Below are 20,277 nucleotides of genomic sequence, written 5' to 3' on the forward strand. Positions count from 1 at the left end.
CTCCAGTATCAGAGGCAGTAAGCCTGTATACACCAGTTGCTGGGGAACATGGGTGGGAGGGTGCTGCTGCATTCATGTCCTGCTTGGGGGTTTCCTGTTGGCAGCTGGTTGGCCATGATGTAAACAGAATGGTGGACAAGATAGACTCTTGGTCTGATCCAGCAGGGCTCTTAATTCTTATGAGAAGTATATATATATATTTCTAACCACTTTCTCATTGCATCATTTTACACACCACTTACCCATGTTGCCTTTTTTCTCAGCTACAGAGTTCCAAACTTTGCAACCTTTCCTTGTAGAGGAGTTGCTTCGGTCCCCTATATATTTGAAGTGACTTGAAGTATCTTGGGTGACCCTATGAAAAGGAGGACCGGGCTCCTGTATCTTTAACAGTTGCATAGAAAAGGGAATTTCAGCAGGTGTCATTTGTATATATGGAGAACCTGGTGAAATTTCCTCTTCATCACCGCAGTTAAAGCTGCAGGAGCTATACTAGAGTGAGCAGATTTAAAAGAGGGCAGGGCACCTGCAGCTTTAAATGTTGTGATGAAGAGGGAATTCCCCCAGGTTCCCCATATATACAAATGACACCTGCTGAAATTCCCTTTTCAATACAAGTGTTAAAGATACAGGAGCCCTGTCCTCCTTTTCATATGGTCACCCTAAAATATCAGCACTTTGCTCATGTTCTACAGGTATGTTTTAGCTGCTTGCCCCACCTAATATGTTTCAGCAGGACTTGCACAGGGCTGCGTTTAGATCCCTGTTTAGTCAGGAACTTACTGGGTAGCCATTAGGAAAGCATTTACTGACAGCCTCTGTTTCCCCTGCCTGTGAAATGGGACTGTTAACATGGCTTTTGAGATGGATGAACTAATTAATGTAAACACAACTGGCATATATATTCTGTGTAACTCAAAAGCTTGCCAACTTCTGAGCTACTGTCACCCACAGTGCAGCAGATAAGGTTTCTCCCCCGCATCCCAAATAGAAGTATCATATCACTGATTTCAAAACAATTTGGTTGAAAGAAACTTACAAAGGTCCCATACAACTTTAAACTTTCTTTCGTCTAGCATTATGGAAGAATGAGCATTTTGTCCATGTAGCACAGACTGTACAAAGCTGGAAGGTGGAGGCTGGGCCCAGGAAGTAGCCCGTTCACACAAGCATGGACCTATGTACGCATACATTTGCGCTCTCGTGTGCGTGCATAGCAAAGGCACACACACCTCTCCCTCTTTTGCAGGCTTGCAAGTTTTGTCTTCCCAGCTTGGTCGGACGTTTGCAGAGCGAACACCTGTTGACCACCAAAAGCTCATATCTGGCCGACGTGGACCAGATATGGGGCGGGCCTAAATTATATAGAAAGATGCCTTCTCCTGACCTGGTTCACACAACATGGCAACCCATGGTGGTCATCACCCTTGCTTGTTACAGAGTGGCTTGCTGTGAATGTCAGAACCCGTCATGGTAGCTTCAGCATGGTTTGTTACCCATGCACAAGCCACTCTGAGAACCCATCACTTCTTGCTGGGTTGTTGGATCTGGTTTGCGGTGTGATGTGTGAACCCAGCGCAATGGCTTGTGCGTGGCTTGTGCGAAAAGGCTATAGAGTTGCTTGGCAAGAGCAGCTGAAAACCCTGATCGCTGTGCTGGCTAAGTCATGCTATTGCTAGCTGTATGTCAGGCTGGCAACATCTGCCTGGCTGATTCCTGTTCATGTTTCTGACCCTGCTTGCTTTGCACAAATGGAAGAATCACACAAACTGGGCAGCGATCGACTGTGAAATTTGTGCAATTTCCTCATTTGCGGAAATTTGCTCAAAAAGGGCAGCCGTTGACTGGCATTTGTGCTGATTTCCTCATTTTTAAAAAACCTTCTGGAATTGTATGCAAATTTAGTAGAAACTAAAGAAGCAGGGGAAAAAATCCAGATATCCAAAAAATGCATCCCTCTCATAGGCTAAAGCATGAAAATGCAAATTTTGTGGGGATTTGCACTTTTTAAAAAACAAAACAAAAACCTTTTATCACTTTTATTTAGCATTTTATTTTATTTTCAATATTTGTATGCCACACCACATCCAATCATTTCAGAGCAGTGAACAGCAGAATAAAATCAACCATGTTTTTGGAAGATTTATACCAGGGCGCATGAAAGAATGTGCATTCGTTAACACGAATTTGCACAGGAGTAGATTTGCGGTACTGTGAATTATTGCAAGTACAGCTACGTTCTCAGACAAACCCGCCCCCCACCCTTATTATTATTATTATTATTTATTTATATAGCACCATCAATGTACATGGTGCTGTACAGAGTAAAACAGTAAATAGCAAGACTCTGCCGCATAGGCTTACATTCTAATAAAATCATAGTAAAACAATAAGGAGGGGAAGAGAATGCAAACAGGCACAGGGTAGGGTAAAACTAACAGTATAAAGTCCGCACAACATCAAGTTTTAAAAGCTTTAGGAAAAAGAAAAGTTTTTAGTTGAGCTTTAAAAGCTGCGGTTGAACTTGTAGTTCTCAAATGTTCCGGAAGAGCGTTCCAGGTGTAAGGGGCAGCAGAAGAAAATGGACGGAGCCGAGCAAGGGAAGTAGAGGCCCTTGGGCAGGCGAGAAACATGGCATCAGAGGAGCGAAGAGCACGAGCGGGGCAATAGTGTGAGATGAGAGAGGAGAGAGAGGAAGGAGCTAGACCGTGAAAAGCTTTGAAGGTTAACAGGAGAAGTTTATATTGGATTCTGGAGTGAATTGGAAGCCAATGAAGAGATTTCAGGAGTGGAGTAACATGGTCAGAGTGGCGGGCCAAGAAGATGATCTTAGCAACAGAGTGGTGAACAGAAACCAACGGACTGATGTGAGAAGAAGGAAGGCCAGAGAGAAGAAGGTTGCAGTAGTCCAACTGAGAATTAACCAGTGCATGAACAAGCGTCTTGGCGGAAGAGACAGACAAAAATGATCGAATCCTGGCAATATTATACAGGAAAAATCGACAGGATTTAGCTACTGCCTCAATATGAGGAATAAAGGAGAGCGAGGAGTCCAATATAAAGCCAAGGCTACGAGCTTCCTTACCCCCAAGGAGATGGAGGACACAACAAACAGACACCTGACAATCCATGAAACACAAATTCCATACAGCTCAAATTCACTCTTAAAACGAAATAGTTGTGCCTCGAAAGCCATTGGTATACATGCCGGCAGCAGGCAGGAGGACCAAGGGGGAAATAAACCATGGCAGACTGAGGAATGCCTGATAGTTTTACAGCAGCAGCAGTCCATTGAATTGGTCATTGGTCCAACCAGTATTGTCGACACTGACTGGCAGAGGCTTTCCAAATTTGCAGGTAGGGCTGTTTGCTAGCCCTTATTGGATAGGCGGACCGTATGAAAAGGAGGACGGGGCTCCTGTATCTTTAACAATTGTACTGAAAAGGGAATTTCAGCAGGCATCATTTGTATATATGGGGAACCTGGTGAAATTCCCTCTTCATCACCACAGTTAAAGCTGCCCTCTTTTAAATCTAGTCACTCAAGTATAGCTCCTGCAGCTTTAACTGTGGTGATGAAGAGGGAGTTTCACCAGGTGCTGCATGCCTACAAATGACCCCTGCTGAAATTCCCTTTTCTATGCAACTGTTAAAGATACAGGAGCCCTGTCCTCCTTTTCATAGGGTCACCCCTATTACTGGAGAATCTGGGGGATTGAACCTGCCAACTTCTGTGCGCAAAGCATGGGTTTTCCCACTGAGCTACGGCGTTGAGCGCATCGGAATGACAGGCAGTGAGAAAACGTTGCACGCGGAAGTGGCAGCTGCTTTGGCTTGACCTAAACCACCCTCTGATGTCATCTGCTCTCAACATGTACCTGCTGGACTATGTTATTGCTGCTTTCCTGTTACTTCCCCGTTGGCGTGGGCCACACGGACCTGCACAGAACAAGAACGCACCACCCCAGCTGATACTTTTCCTAGCTTCATTGCCAGCTGCTCCCAATCCACTGAGCCAAAGCGCCTCCCCCCCCCCCCCGCAAACAGCAAAGATGCTGAGACAACCTGGAGGCCCGACACCAATTAAAACTCAGGCTATCATGGGGCTCCGCGTAATCAAAGCGGTTGACGAGGGGGAGATTCGTTAACAATTATCTCATGTGTGCAGCACTCATCTGCCTCGCCCAGGCTGTCAACTCCCGGCCATCTCCAGTGTGCAATCTTCCAAACCCATCGCTGTTTGGGGCTCAGCAACCGCACCTCCCTGAAGGCTATCATTTTGGAGACTTGGGCCAGGAACGGTTCCTCCTTCACTCCCCCACCTTCAATCCTGTGTGTGTGGGGAAACTGATCATGCCCTATAGCTCTTCAGTTTTTCCTGGTTCTACCAAAGGCCCGGCCTCTTTAGGCACCTCGCCGGGTTTCAAAGTGATTGGCAAAGGTTCCGGAGGCTGGCGACCTCCGTTGCCCACGCAGCCTCCTGTCCCTCATTGAGGTTTTTGTCACACATGCAGACGACAACCCCCCGCCCCCGGACTGCAAGGAACTCCATCCAATAATCGATTCCAGTCTCAGCACGCAATAATATCCCCAACAAAAGGAAAAGGCCTGAGACGGCTGGGCTGTTTCCAGACAGGTAAACGCAGCTGCAAACTCTTTCTACATACCAGGTTTGTTCTCTTCGCTCTCCGATTTCATGCTGGGGAGATCTGCGGGGCGAGGGAAGAAGGTTGGTTTGGAGGCCGGGAGAAGCTGTTCTCTGCTACTTATTCTTCCTTCCTTCCTTCCTTCCTTTCTTTTCCCCCTCTGTGTGTCTTTCTCTCTCCTTTTCCTTTTGACTCCTCCCTGTCCCAGCAGGAAGTACAGTTTGCACTACCTGAACGACTTGGAACCTGACCCGGTTACAGGCTGCTGAGCTTGTTGGCATGATCTCACGGCCGGGACGGAGGCGTGGCCGAGGGAGCTGGCTTACCTGCCTCCGATCGGAGCGCTGCAAGGTGCACCGAGGGATTGCTGGAGTGGACTCCACCGGAGGACGCAGCTGTTTGGCCGTCGACAAGGCAAGGGCAGGAAAGAGATGCCAAAACCCCACGCAGGTCATTATAGCAAAAAATAGGGAGCAGGAAGAGTGTGGGCGGAAGCTGTCCTTTGGGGAGAAGCCCACATTCCTTCCATAGCGCGATGCCACAGGGTGGAGACAGGCTGAAGCGCACACTTTGCGCATAGACAGACTGAGCTTCGCACCTGGGCATCTCGGGTCTGGGGAGAGCCCCTTTCCTGCCATCTCAAAGTCCTGCCGGCATAGGGGTGCGCAGCACATTTCAGGAGGGTGCGCACTCAGGGATATTTTTTTTTTAAAAAAAGGCGTTCATTGAATACTCAATCATAAAGGGCGTTATTTTATGTGTACCGCCCAGAGAGCTTTGGCTGTGGGGCGGTATATAAATGCAATAAATAAATAAAATAAAATATGTTTAGTCATTTATTTATTAAACACTTGAGACGCTGATGACCTACTTTGTGGTGACACTGGCCGAAGAAGGGGCTTACGAGGCGATATTAGCCTTTGGGGTCCCTTCTCCTGGCTTCTTTGAAGTGTGGTTCCTGGCAGAGAGCGTCCCAGCAGAGCGATTTCTTTTTGCTCCTACTGCCAGAAGCAATGGGGCGCTGTTGGGACCGTCCTCACTGCGTCTGGATCCTCCTCTGAATTCCTATGGAAAGCCCCCCCCCACGAAATTGATGCTTATTGCTTGAGACATTAGGGTGTGCCTGGGCTTGGGACCTCGATACTTGAGGGAGCGCCTCTCCTTACATATGCCTGCCCGAGACCTCAGATCTGTTGGAGGAGCCCTTCTCCGCATCCCACCAATGCAACATAGACGCTATGATGGGACAAGGGAGAGGGCCTTCTCTGCTGTGGCACCCCGACGGTGGAATGCCCTCCCCTTGGAGGCCTGATTGGCACCAACACTGGTTTCATGTCGACGCCAGGTAAAAACACGGCTTTTTAACACCTTTGATGGTTCAACTCACTGGCACACTGTTTTAACTGCTTTTAAATTATTGTTTTAACGTGGTTCATGGTTTAATTTGTTTTTAACTGTGCATATGTATTGTTTTATACTGTATGCTTTCATCTGTACGCCACTCTGAGATCTTAATGATATAGGGCGGGATATAAATGTTTTAAATAAATAATAAACCCCGGCACACCCCTTGCGCATCCCTTTGCCTGCTGGGGTTTTTCTGCTGGTCAGAACCGAGGAATGGTTAGCAGAAGGGAGGAACAGGTTCTCAGGATGCAAAGGATTTATTGATACAGAGCCCGACGTGTTTCAGCCTGTGTCCTTTCAAAGGCCTTCTTCCAGGGATTGTCAGAAGTTGTCTACAGATCAGAACAGAGGAATGGATTCCTTTTACTGAGACGGACCATTGGCCCATTTAGCTCAACATTGCGTGCACCAGCCTTCCTCAACCTGGTGTCCTCCAGAGGTCTTGGACTTCAACTCCCATCAGCCCCGGCTGGAATGGGCACTGGTCAGGAATGCTGGGAGTTGTAGTCCCGAACATCTGGAGGGTACCAGGTTGTGCAAGGCCAGCCTACACCAACTGGCAGCGAAGGCTCTTCAGGGCTTCAGGTGGGCTTTCCCTGCCAGCTCTACCTGGAGATGCCGGGATTGGAACCCGGGACCTTCTATGTGCAAAGCAGGGGCTCCGCCCCTGAGCGACACCTTTCCCCTCCAAGTGGAAATCATTTGGTTTATTCCAAATTTAGATGCCTCCTTTCCAGAAATGTCTCCAAGGTGGTGCACACAACAGTTGAAAGCTAATAATACATAAATCATAAAAGCAATAAAACGCAGTTGAAACAACATTGAAAGCAGTGTGAATTTTCTATCATGGGAATGCAGGAAGCTGCCTTACACTGAATCAGACCATTGGTTCACCTCGGGCAGTATTGTCTATGCTGATTGGCTGAGGGTTCTCCAGGGGTCCAGGCAGGGTTCCTTTCCTGCTTTGAGATAGAATTTATGTTCCTTTCCTCCTACAGCCAGTAAAGGCTGGTGGCTCCGACGGCAGTGGGGTGGCAAATCCGCTCCGGGTTTCAGTCCAAGCCAGACAGAACTCTAAAGGAGCTCCCCAAGGTGCGGAAATTCTGACTGGTTCGGACTGAAACCTGGAATGGATTCAACACTCCGCCAACATCAACAGCTTCGTTGGAGTTCTGACTGAAACCCGGAGCGGATTCGATGCCCCACTGACATCGAAGCCACCAGCCTCCACTGCTACAGCAGTCTCAGACAGCCACACGAGCCAAGGTGTCAAAGACCACCCTGGTTTGCACCCCATTGAGGCGACCTCCAACTGGCACTGCCATGCCACACACTAGCCTGCTGGCAAGTGAGCAACAACGGACAGCGCATGGCAAGAAGCAGGGAGGGCGGCGGGGATTTAAAAACAAAAAGCTCTTTTTCTGAATACTTCTACGAAGGCACAGAGCGACATTGTTTGGAAACAGCAGGTTCCGTTCCAATAGTCACTTATTACATTTATATCCTGCCTCGTTTCTTCTCGCGAGGAACCCAAGGCGGGACCCTCCTCCTCTCCACTTTATCCCAACAACCACCCTGCGAGGTGGATTGTAAGCCAAGAACTGAACCCAATTGTTTCTTACGACGTGCCTTGTACGAACGGGCTGCATCAACGCTTGTGTGAATGGAGGCCTCAACGTGGTGCTCCTTCACATTGGGGCCGTAGCTAGACCTAAGGTTTATCCCAGGATTGTCCTGGGGTCAAACCTGTTCATCTAAGTGCCACACAGGGCACCCAGCGCTCAGGCAGGGGCGAACCCGGGATGATCCTGGGTTAAACCTTAGGTCTAGCTACGGCCTGGGTCTGTTCAGACAACACACCAAGCCATGGTTAGGCCGCAAACACTTTTGCAGCAACTGGCGAGCGTGTTTAAACTGTGGCTATGAAGCCACCATGGTTAGGAATGGTTCACATAATGTTTAGCTTGAAATACTTAAATATCATGGCTTAGCACGTCATCTGAACAGGGTCATTGTGGTTTATTAAGCCAAGATTCTTGCCTTATTGTTAGGTGCGAACACAGCATGATGCAGCTTTCAAATCCTTCCGTGAGTTTGCACGTTTACTCATCGTGTATGTTACCAGTGAGCATGTGGCCATGCTCTGAGGTTTCAGACAGGAGTCCTTCCTAGCCGTACTGGTAGATGTTGGGGACTTAACATGGAACCTTTGGCATTGACACATGTATTCTCACTTCGAGCTATGGCCCTTTTTCCTAGGGCTGTGCTTCGCTTCTCTTAGGATCGGAGAAGCAGAAGCGGATCGGGGTGCTTCACCTCCTCTCAAGGCGGAGGCGAAGAGGGTCGGGGGGGCAGCGGAGCGTCGCGGATTGGATCAAGATGAAGGCGGATCCTTTGCCTCGATCCGGAGCTCCACAAAAAAGGTAAGGGGGCCTTACTTGGCGCTGCTGCCGCCTGTGCGGCGACGGCGGCAGAGCCAGGTAAGGGGGCAAGGGGGGGGGGTCTTACCTGGTCCGTTGCGGCCCGTTGCTGGCTTCACTAGAGCCCGCGGCCTACAGTTCCGGGTTGAGCTGCGGGCTCTAGTGAAGCTGGCAACGGGCTGCGACGGACCAGGTAAGTGGTGTGCACAAGGGGTGGTTACCTGGCCCTGCCACCACCACCCGTGCGGCAATGCCGGCAGAGCCAGGTAAGGGGGCAAGGGGGAGGGGGGTCTTACCTGCATCCAGCAGCGGTCCGTCAGCGGCTTCAACTGAGCCCAAGGACTCAAACAGGCCTGGTCTTCCTGTTTGAGTCTTTGGGCTCGGTTGAAGCAGCCGCCGGACCGCGGATGGACGCAGGTAAGGGGGGCCTTACCTGGAGCCAGCGTTGCCGCCACTGCAGAGCTCTGATTCTGATCCGGAGCCCCTTAGCGAAGTGAAGCGGCCCGCTGGCAGATCGGTGCGGAGAGGACACGATCCGAAAGTTGCGGATCGGGATCTGAAGCGGATCGGGGGGGGTCCGTGCACAGCCCTACTTGTCCCCAAAGGAACAATGCAGAATAGCTAACTTATTGGGACCACTTCACAAACAGCATCAGGTAATTTCCAGCGAGACATCTGAATGATGTAGAACCAAGGTGAGCCAACCCCGCGCCCTCCAGATGTTTTGGACTACAACTCCCATAACCTTTGACCATTGGCTGGGGCAGATGGGAGTTATAGTCCAAAACCATGCGCAGAGCTGCAGGCTGCCTTACCCCTGGTGAGCAATTTCAGAAGCATTCCTCTGGTGGACACATCTTGTGAAGGCTTTAGCCTCCCCAAATAAACGTGTCTTGCTAGAAAGTTGGGATTTAGCTTGACAGAGGATATCAGTTTGCTCTTTATGAAACCCCCCTGGAACTGTCAGACAATAACCATCAAGGTAAGCAATGCTAATGAAGTCTGGAGTCAAACTAGTGCCCTCAAACTGAACGGCACAGCTCTGCATGGCTAATCCCTTAAGCCAAGCAGTTTGCTAAGACTTCAAAATCTTTCAGTCTTCGTCCCGGATTCATGTAAGCACAGAACTGGAAACGGAACGAACGAAGGGAATGCATTTCCAGGCGTCTTGAGGGCCAAATGACACGGGACCCTTTCTCAAATAGCCAGTGTGCTCTCTTTCAAGTGGGATCGGGACCAGGGCTGGCCCTACCATAAGTCAGAGGGAGGTACCTGCTTCAGGCAGCATATACTGGGAGGTTGGAGGACAGCAAGGGGTTGGAGGAGAGAGCTGTGAGCCGTGCGGTCTGTCTGACAACCCCTACACTGCCTTCAGGTGCAGTGGAGGGTTTATTTATTAATTTATTGCATTTTTCCTCTCTAAGGAACCCAATCCTCCTCCTCTCCATTTTATCTTCACAGCAACAACCCTGTGAGGTTGATTGGGCTGGGAGTCTGTAAGAGCTTCCATGGCTGACTGGGGACTAGAACCCAGATCTCCCAACTCTAGGGTGACCAATTTGGAAAGGAGGACAGCGCTCCTGTATCTTTAACAGTTGTATTGAAAACGGGAATTTCAGCAGGTGTCATTCGTATGCATGCAGCACCTGGTGAAATTCCCTCTTCGTCGCGACAGGTAAAACTGCAGGAGCTGTACTAGAGTGACTATATACAAAAGAGGGCAGGGCTCCTGCAGCTTTCACTGTTGTGATGAAGAGGGAATTTCACCAGTTGCTTCATGCATTCGAATGACACCTGCTGAAATTCCCGTTTTCAATACAACAGTTAAAGATACAAGAGCCCTGCCCTCCTTTCCATAGGTTCACCCTAGAGTTGGGAGATCCGGGTTGTATATAGGCTGGTATTATTGGCATTTCTCAAGTTGTGTCTACACTGCAAGCATCTCTCCACGGTCTCAGACACAGGTCATTCCCAATCCTACGTACCTCGAGATGCAGGAGGTTAAACCAGGGACCTTTTAAAGGTAAGGGCACAATCCTATAAAATGTGCTGCCCCCCAACCCCGAACCTGGAGTCACCCTTGGAATGAGGACTGCGCATCTCAGATCCAGCCCACAGGCAAAACTCTTGCATCGCTTCGAACACAGCCCTTCCCAGTGGCGTTCATTTGCATATTTGGGGGGAGCCGTCTGAATTTGGTAATCAAGGAATGCCCCTCTGTGCGTGAACTCTGTGCGCCTTCTTTCAAGTAAAGGCGTCCTGAGCGGTTGGTGCTGGCAGGAAGAATTTTGCCTGCAGTGATGCATTGATGTTCCTAACGGTTGTTTTATTGCATTTAGCGGTTTGAGGGTCGTTTGCTGCTGTTGGGATACGGAGAGAATTTGTTCACCGTACAGCAGTGAGGCTGCCAAACTAGTAGGGGAAGGGATACGGTTTGGGGGCTCAAAGAGGAGGGTTTCAAAATCTCACAGGACTCCTGCCGATGTCACAAGGGGCTTCCACGGCACCAAGTGGTCTGAAACAGTCACAAATACCTTTCTGGAAAATCGCTTTCTTAACTCAGCCTGACCCAGAATACAGCTTGCTGGGGTTTGCCCGTCACTGCTCCCTTGCATTGTGGGAAGATGGTCTCCACATGCGAGGACCAAGCAAGCAAAAACTGCTCCCCAGTGGCAAAATGCTTGTTGGTGTGGACGATTTCCAAAATATCCCTTTGAACTGGTGGTGTGCTGGATTCCATTTTGGGGAAGTTCTGAGCAGGCACATTCCCGTGGTGGGCAAAGCTGAGGGCTAAAGGAGTGGCAGGGAAAAGTGGGCAGGGCCATCTGAAAACCCTGGAGGGCCAGGCGGAGTTCCCAGGCCCTTTGCCTCAGGTCATCCTTGTTTTAAAAGCTCCGTGACAAGGCGGTGAACAGTTCGCAGAGCCCTTAAAGAAACAGGTGCTACTTCCAGGTTAGGAAATAGGAAGCAGGTTGTCACCATTGGGACCCATAGGAATAGGGTGACCATATCAAAAGGAGGACTGGGCTCCTGTATCTTTAACAGTTGCATAGAAAAGGGAATTTCAGCAGGGGTCATTTGTATATATATGGAGAACATGGTGACATTCCCTCTTCATCACCACAGTTAAAGGTGCAGGAGCTATAGTAGAGTGACCAGATATAAAAGAGGGCAGGGCACCTGCAGCTTTAACTGTTCTGATGAAGAGGAAATTTCACCAGGTTCTCTATATATACAAATGACACCTGCAGAAATTCCCTTTTCAATACAACTGTTAAAGATACAGGAGCCCTGTCCTCCTTTTCATAGGGTCACCCTACATAGCAATGCCTCTGCCAGAGAATATTCCAGAGAATATTGAGGGGAGACATGAGAGCACTCTTCAAATACTTAGAAGGTTGTCACACAGAGGAAGGCCAGGATCTCTTCTCAATCATCCCAGAGTGCAGGACATGGAATAATAGGCTCAAGTTACAGGAAGCCAGATTCCGGCTGGACATCAGGAAAAACGTCCTGACTGTTAGAGCGGTATGACAATGAAACCAGTTACCTAGGGAGGTTGTGGGCTCTCCCACACTAGAGGCCTCCAAGAGGCAGCTGGACAACCATCTGTCAGGTATGCTTTAGGGTGGATTCCTGAATTGAGCAGTGGGTTGGACTTGATGGCCTTAGAGGCCCCTTCCAACTCTACTATTCTATGTTTCTATGAGTCTATGTCCCAGTGAGGCCACCTGGTGGACCAGATGTCAGCATGAACACCTTGGGGCATGAGTTACTTTCTTCACGTGCTTCCAGGGATATACTGTATGCAAGAACTAGAGCCATAATATGCTTTCAACGGCATGTGTACAATGCGGTTATCATCACTTAGAACTCGGAAGCCTTCCAAGAACAAGGGCTCTCAGTTGTTTGCGACGCGTAAATAGGAGTAAATAGCATAAAAGTGAATTAAAGGTCGTTCTCAAGGGAAACCAAAGAAGGGGGCTCTTGCTTTAATGCCGCCTAGGAAATGGAGCTGAAAGGGAATCTGAACAGAAGTGGGCCGGCGGCCAGCGTGGTAACCCAAAGCCACAAAGCCATGCTTGCAAAACAAAGCTGGAAGTGCGGCAGTAGGGGAAATGGGATTAAGTGCAACCGTGCGCAAGCAACGCATTTCGCTCGCTGCAGGTGGACTCTCTGTGCTTCAAGGGGGAGGCCCTGTCAAGAGCCCAAGCGTGACTTTCCTGGTCTTTTATTCGCTGGAGGAAGCAAAGACGGGCGAGCCCTCCGAAGCTTAACTTGGAAACTTATCTGAGATCTTAAAACAAATACAGAAATAAACCAGAAAGTCTTGGGTAGTTCCCCCCCACCCCGTTTCTTTTCCGGTTTTGTGCCAATCCAAAACATTGAAAAATTAAGCATCGATGGCGTGAATCTTTGAAATGGATGCACTCTTCTCCCACTGATTAAAGTGTTCCTGTGCACGTTTTCCAAAACGATTAACTTTTTCATGTTTCAGGGTCCCTGAATCCCACTGCAAGCTTAGAAAAGTGACCGCAGATTGTGTCTGAGACGGGTTTGGTCCGGATGGTGAAAACTGGGTAAATCTTGATCAAAACCAAACTGAAACGAATCTCTCAGGCATCCCTAAGTTGATGCCCTGCCTTTGCCCGATGTGTGCAAAATGGGCTCTTTGCGGCCACACCTGTTCCTTGGGTCATCGCTGCAAGCTGGGCCCTCTCCCTTCATTTCCGCAACCTGCATCACTTATGGTGAAAAGCTGCACATGTCTACTAGGAAATGAGTGGGGTACCGCAGGGCTCAGTCCTGGGCCCAGGGCTCGTCAACATTTTTATTAATGATTTGGACGAGGAGGTGCAGGGAACGCTGATCAAATTTGCAGATGACACCAAATTGGGTGGGATAGCTAATACCCCGGGAGACAGAAACAAACTTCAAAGTGATCTTGATAGGCTGGAGTGCTGGGCTGAAAACAACAGGATGAAATTTAATAGGGATAAATGCCAAGTTCTACATCGGGGAAATAGAAACCAAAGGCACAGTTACAAGGTGGGGGATACTTGGCTCAGCAATACTACAAACGAGAAGGATCTTGGAATTGTTGTAGATCGCAAGCTGAATATGAGCCAACAGTGCGACATGGCTGCAAGAATGGCAAATGCTATTTGGGGCTGCATTAATAGAAGTATAGCTTCCAAATCACGTGAGGTACTGGTTCCTCTCTATTCGAACCTGGTTAGGCCTCACCTAGAGTATTGCGTCCAGTTCTGGGCTCCACAATTCAAGAAGGACGCAGACAAGCTGGAGCGTGTCCAGAGGAGGGCAACCAGGATGATCAGGGGTCTGGAAACAAAGCCCTATGAAGAGAGACTGAAAGAACTGGGCATGTTTAGCCTGGAGAAGAGAAGATTGAGGGGAGACATGAGAGCACTCTTCAAATACTTAAAAGGTTGTCACACAGAGGAGGGCCAGGATCTCTTCTCAATCCTCCCAGAGTGCAGGACACGGAATAACAGGCTCAAGTTAAAGGAAGCCAGATTCCAGCTGGACATCAGGAAAAACTTCCTGACTGTTAGAGCAGTATGACAATGGAATCAGTTACCTAGGGAGGTGGTGGGCTCTCCCACACTAGAGGCCTTCAAGAGGCAGCTGGACAGCCATCTGTCAAGGATGCTTTAGGGTGGATTTCTGCATTGAGCAGGGGGTTGGACTCGATGGCCTTGTAGGCCCCTTCCAACTCTTCTATTCTATGATTCTATGAAGTCACACTGAAATCAATGGGGCTTAGTCCCAGGGAAGTGAGTCTGGGAGGACCACTTCTCATTCCTTAGGACTTTCCCTTAAGCTCTTAATTTAGCTTCTCTCTCTGTTTCAGGTTTGTTGACCCTTCCGCTCGCTATCATCTTGGGAAAGCGTTAGCTCTTGTTTTAAGTGGGGCTTTTCCAAGCCAGAAATACTTCTGCCTCTCGCCCTCCGCTCCTGTCCCTTTGCAGGCTGACGAAGGAGTCAGAGAAACGAGGCGTGGGAAACCGTTGCTCTCAGTAAGCCGTAAGAGTAACTCTCGCAGGGATGTAATGGTAGTTCTCAGTGGCAAACGTCTCTCCCTCTGGGGAACAGAAGGCCTCCCTTTTCCACAAGCAAGAGAATGCAACCTATTTATTTGTTTTAAGGATTAAATGGCTCTACTTTGCTTTTCCTGTTGAAAAAGGCATGGGAGGAGGCCTCACCACAGAAGCAGGGTCTGGACGGGTTGACTGTATTACACACAATTTAATCAGGATGCTGGATAGGCGCAATATCACATAGGTAGTTTCTTCCTGCCAGCCCATGTCACATTTACATTTAAGTCAGGTTTGGCAAGGGAAGGAAATGGCCCAATGTTGGGGTTCCTTCTATGACCTGGACCCCCAGAGCAACACCTTAAGGATCTCTGCCTCCTTAAGAGTCTGGCCTTCCATCTGTTTACCTTCCCCTTCCCAAGAACTTGTGGTTTAGGCTGTAGACATGGGGTGAGTGATACTCCAGACACTTGTGGCTTATCACAACAGTTTACTACTAAAGTAAAACAAGCAACTTACAACTGAAGGAATTTAGTCAATAGAGCTGAGTTGCACAAAGGCATTAAAAGAGAATAAAAGTCGCAAAAATGCAAGTTCTTTTACCCTAAGCTGCCCCTAGACTTCTCCAGGCTGCTTCTTCCTGCTCCATCCTCCTGCTATGGTCTTCCCGGCCTCTCTCCTGGCTGGCACTCTCATTTTTATACCCTCTTCCCCCAAAGTAAGTACTGTTCCAACTTTGAAAAGGATTGGGAATTTAAGGGAATGGAATTGAAAGTTAAGAACGAGATTAAATATTTGGGAATTAAAATTACAAAAAATCTAGAGAATTTAGAAAGGGAAAATTTAACGAGGTTAAAGAAGGAGGTACTAGAGAAATTGGAGAAATATAAAAGATTAAATTTATCTTGGTTTGGGAGAATAGCTTTGATAAAAATGAAGATATTAGCTAAAATTAATTTTGTATTTAGGATGCTACCTATAAAAATATCAGAAACCGAGATAAAAAGTTGGCAAAATATTATTAATAAATATTGTAATGGAGAAAAGAGAGCAAGAGTGAATAAAAATAATTGGTACCTAAGCCAAAAAAAGGGGGGAATGGGTCTCCCAAACATAAAATTATACTACGTAGCAAATAGATTAAGACATGTTGTAGAAGCAATTATGGGAGTAGGAGATTTATATTGGATGGAAGAAAAAATCATAAGTAAGGTAGAGATGAATTTGGAGAATGTTTTTTTTAAAGATGGAGGAAGAAAGTGGGTTGGAAGTATAGATAATCCACTCTTGAGGACTCAATGGGAAATTTGGAGTAAATTTAAAGGGAAGCTGCTTCCGAGCAACTCTCCCTTAGCACCGATAATAATGTTAAAGAATTTCCCAGAGGATCTAAAGGGCAGATTATGTAAAATATTAAAAGAGAAAAATAAAATAAAATTAAAGGATTGGGTAAGAGATATTAAAACAAGAGAGGATATGGAAAATTTGTTAAAGGAGAAGAAGCTATCTTGGCTAGAATATGGTCAATTAGAACAATGGAATAAAAAGTGGATTAAAGATAATAGAATGTGCAGAAAGATGACGAGGTTTGAAGAATTAGTAGTAAGTAAGGAGAAAGGAAAAGGAGGTAGTATAGTTTCAAAAGGATTAATGAGTGAAATATATAAAATATTGTTAGAGAAGGAGTTTAGAGAGAATACGGAGAAAATGATTTGGGAATCAGATTTGAAGATACAAATAGGGCGACAGAGCTGGGAGGGACTATGGAAACAAAGAGTGTTGAGAAGTTTATCAGTAAGAATAAAGGAGAATTATTTTAAAATTTTATGGAGGTGGTACCTAACCCCGGTTAGATTGAATAAGATAAGTAATCAACATTCAGCAAATTGTTGGAGAGGATGTGGGGAAAAAGGAACGTATTTACATATGTGGTGGCAATGCAAATATGTACAAAGATTATGGAAGATGGTGTTCTCAGAAATTGAAGAAATAGTGGGAATGAAAATAGAACAAACACCAAAAATAGCATTGCTGTCACTATTTGAAGATATAAAGTGTGGAAAAGGAACTATAGAGCTGATATCGAGTTTGTTGGTTGCAGCACGATTGATGATAGCTAGGAACTGGAAGATCCAAGGGGAATATTCTATTGAGGAATGGTATAAAGTAGTATGGGACATAGCCATTAATGATAAACTGACATGCAATATTAAGTGGAGAAAAGGCGTAACTAAAATAAATGAGTTCGAAGGAATTTGGAAACAGTTCCTAGTGTTCGTGTTTACTAAGGGAAGTGGGAAACCACCAGCAGAAGAAATGATTAGATTTTGGACTCAAGAATGATCCCGAGGTGGGGGGTGCACTTTTATGTTAAGAATGAAGATGTTGTAGTGTGATAAAGCATATGTAATAGTTTTTGATATTTGTACTCAACAATTATTCAATATGTATGCAGCAGATATTTGATGTATTTTTTTTTCTTATTGTGTTTGTTTCAGTTATATTTTGGAAATGTTTATCTATGTTTATATAGTGTTGAAAATGAATAAAAATTATTATAAAAAAAAGAAAAAAAAGAAATGAAACTTCACTGGAGAAATGAAACTTCTCCTCTCAGGGATACCCCCTCCCAACAGGAGAAACAACAACCCCAGGCCTCTATGCCTGAGTTTATTACCTTGCCCCTGTAGGTCTCAAACCTTCACAACCAGCGACAAGGATCCTTGAAGAATTCAATTTTTGTTAATTCTGATAAGAGTTGACCAGATTATGGATGGTCCCAAGGGGAGGCATGTTTGGCCGCTTGCCAAGGGTCCACAGCCTAGCCGGGGCCCACTGACAAAAGCTCCCTAAGAGTAGCTCCCCCTCTTCACCATCACAAACTGCTTCTTCACCTGCCTCTTGTTCTGGCCCAGATAACAGTGGTGGTGAGAAGGAGGAGAAGGAGACGCCATGGCCTCCTTGCTCCCCGGTTTTCTACCTTCCAAGCAAGCCAGTGAGTGGCAGTAATGAGGAGCCAGAGCAGGTGGTGACCATGGTGGTGAGAAGATAAGACTCACTGAGGGAAGGCGCCCAGGGAGGGCTCTCAAACACCTGAAGCCAACACTGGACCTGATGTGCAACCCCTGGCCTACGGGTGAGTCCAAGCCCAGTTATCCACCAGCTTTTGCGCTTCCCAAACGTTATCAACGTAGCTCTCAGCTCAAAAATGTGTGGGGCTTGTTACATCCCGCTTGGATTACTGTAACACACACTGCGTGGGGCTGCCTTTGAAGACTGTTTGGAAACTGCAGCCAGAGTGTTGACCGGGGCTGGTTACAGGGAACATACAACTCCCCTGTTCAAACAGCTCCACTGGCTTCCAGTTTGTTTCCGGGCACAATTCTAAGTGCTGGTTATGACCTATAAAGCCCTATATGGCTCGGGTCCAAGTTATCTGAAAGACCGCATTCTCCCATATGAGCCTGCCCATGCTCTGAGATATTCTGGGGAGGTCTTTCTCTCAGTCCCACCAACACCCCAGGCATGCCTGATGGGTACGCGGGAGAGGGCCTTCTCGGTGGCTGCTCCAGGGCTTTGGAACTCCCTTCCCAGGGAAGCTCTACTGGCTCCCTCCTTGATGGGCTTCCGGAGACAGATAAAACCCTTTTTGTTCCGAAGGGCCCTTGGGGAATAGTCTGGACCTCTCTTAATGTGCTGGATTTTGTATTGTCATTTGTCTTTTGTTGGAATTGTTTTAATAGTACAGCTGGTTTAATTACATTTTTAGCTTTTGTGTATTTTCATTGATACGTTTTAGTGGCGTACGTTTCGATTTTGTAAAGCCGCCTTGAGTCCCAGTATTGGGAAAAAGGCTCGGATGCAAAAATACCATCAACACCAACACCAATAATAATAATAATAAGTCTTGTAGCCCAGATCATGCGCACTGAGAGGTGGAGTGAGTGGCGGATGGGTACTGTGCCTCCTTGTGCGCGTGAACATGGCAAGAGATGGATGTTGGATGTTCTTCCCTCCCACTGCAACGACTTCGTGGTCTTACGGATCAGGTCCTTTTATGAAGGTCGTCTGGAAGTGCCCAGATGGGGAAACGAGAGCTTTAAGGGACGTTTCCGATCCGATGTGTTTGCCGACTGCCTGGCAGCAACGAGCATCTCATAGCGCTCGCGTAATCTAGAATGATCATAATTTCAAGGAGACCAAATGATCACTTTTCCAGGACTGAGAGCTGCCCCCCCCACACACACACAACGCGAGAACCAAAGCCTGATAGCTTGTAATTATTTTGGAAAGGACAACGGGTGTCACATTCATCACCATGCCGTTAGATGACAAGACATGTCACGAGGTTCATTAATTCCCCATCCTTGTTACCGCTGTAGCAAATGAGGAAGGACAAATGTTGACGCACGACACACACACACCTCTCTCGATTACAGCCCTGGCACTTTCGGAAAACAGAGCTGTTCGGAGCCATTTCCTGCTCCCAACGCATCAAGAGGGGGGTGGTTTTTTGCGGCTTTTTTGTTTTGGCTTGGGCTGTAAAAATTACAAGCACTTATTTCACGCCTTTAATGTTGTTCCCATTAGATATGTTCCTTCACATCCTCAAATGCCATAATCAGACTCCGCAAATGGCATGCAAAATTAACAACAAAGATCAGACTAGAGCACAGACGAAGGAGAGATGGGCGGCGGGTGGGTTTAAAAACGAGAGAAAAACTGGCAGAATGAAAAACAGCATCAATTAAATCGAAACAACAACAGGGCTATGCACTGCCTTGGGGGCCGAACCCCAAATCTGATTCAGCCCGCTTCAGCCTGAATCCAGAGTGGTACCGGATTGGGACAAGGCACCCCAAAGTGGAATGGAACGGGCACAGTGGAAAGCCGTCCATTGAGTTGATAGGCTTGCTTTCTTAGGCTAATTCAGCTTAGAGCAGCCTTCCTCGACCTGGGGCGCTCCAGATGTGTTGGACTGCAACTCCCAGAATGCCCCAGCCAGCGGCTGGGGCATTCTGGGAGATGCAGTCCAACACATCTGGAGCGCCCCAGGTCGAGGAAGGCTGGCTTAGAGGATAGCTCCTTGCATTCACACTCCCTTGAGGTGGGAAGAGGTGTCTCTTTACCAAATAAAGGTTTTGTGGATTGCACGGCAGACCTCTTTATGGACTCACATCTCAATGGGACGGCCTGGAATCACGACTGCAGTGACCCCTCCCCTGCCCCCATCCACTTGAGGCAGAGTGATCCCCCCAGAAACAGGTACATTTTGTCGTGTTTCTCCAAACCTTTCGCCTTCTTGGGAGACAATGATAAGGCCTGCTAAGTAATCCACAAAGCTTTATTCGAGCAATAAACGTCTCTTCCCACCTGAAGAGAGTCTAATCTCTAGGAACTTTCCCTTAGGCAAAACTATGCAAACTAAGCGAGACAACTGTCCTTTCAAGAAGAGTTAACTTCAGAGAGACTCGTTGTGATTCAGCTTCTGATGGGATGCCAGACGGGCTGACTTTCTCTCGCCTTCTTTTAGCTCTTCCCATTTCAGTCTGCGGCATATTCTAGGATCGGCTAACCTCTCCATGCTCTCCCTTTCGGAAGAACATTGGCTTCCCACTGACTGTGTATTGTTTGCCCTTGAGGAGATAAGCTCTGGAGAGGGTTCGCTCCCAGCTGGTGAAGAGCCCGTGAGAGCTTTCTCCCCCGCTGGTACAGGCTGGCCTGTTTCTGGCGCCGACTCCTCTA

At 47.6% G+C, this 20,277-nt stretch overlaps 1 protein-coding gene across 3 annotated transcripts in view; it reads right to left on the reverse strand.

Moving 5' to 3' along the window:
- The window catches only part of KAZN (kazrin, periplakin interacting protein), a 269,488-nt gene that overhangs the window by 95,659 nt on the left and 153,552 nt on the right, over positions 1 to 20,277 (reverse strand). Inside the window, exon 1 of one of the 3 annotated variants that reach the window (XM_063145363.1) lies at positions 4,668 to 4,783. The exons of the other annotated variants lie outside the window; for them this stretch is intronic. Within the exon in view, the coding sequence (XP_063001433.1) occupies positions 4,668 to 4,698 (31 nt within the window). The 5' untranslated portion in view covers positions 4,699 to 4,783. Of the gene's footprint in view, positions 1 to 4,667; positions 4,784 to 20,277 lie in introns of those variants that run through there. 3 annotated transcript variants of the gene reach the window in all.

This window comes from Elgaria multicarinata, chromosome 20 (genome assembly GCF_023053635.1).
Source record: "Elgaria multicarinata webbii isolate HBS135686 ecotype San Diego chromosome 20, rElgMul1.1.pri, whole genome shotgun sequence".
NCBI classification, from domain to species: Eukaryota; Metazoa; Chordata; class Lepidosauria; order Squamata; family Anguidae; genus Elgaria; species Elgaria multicarinata.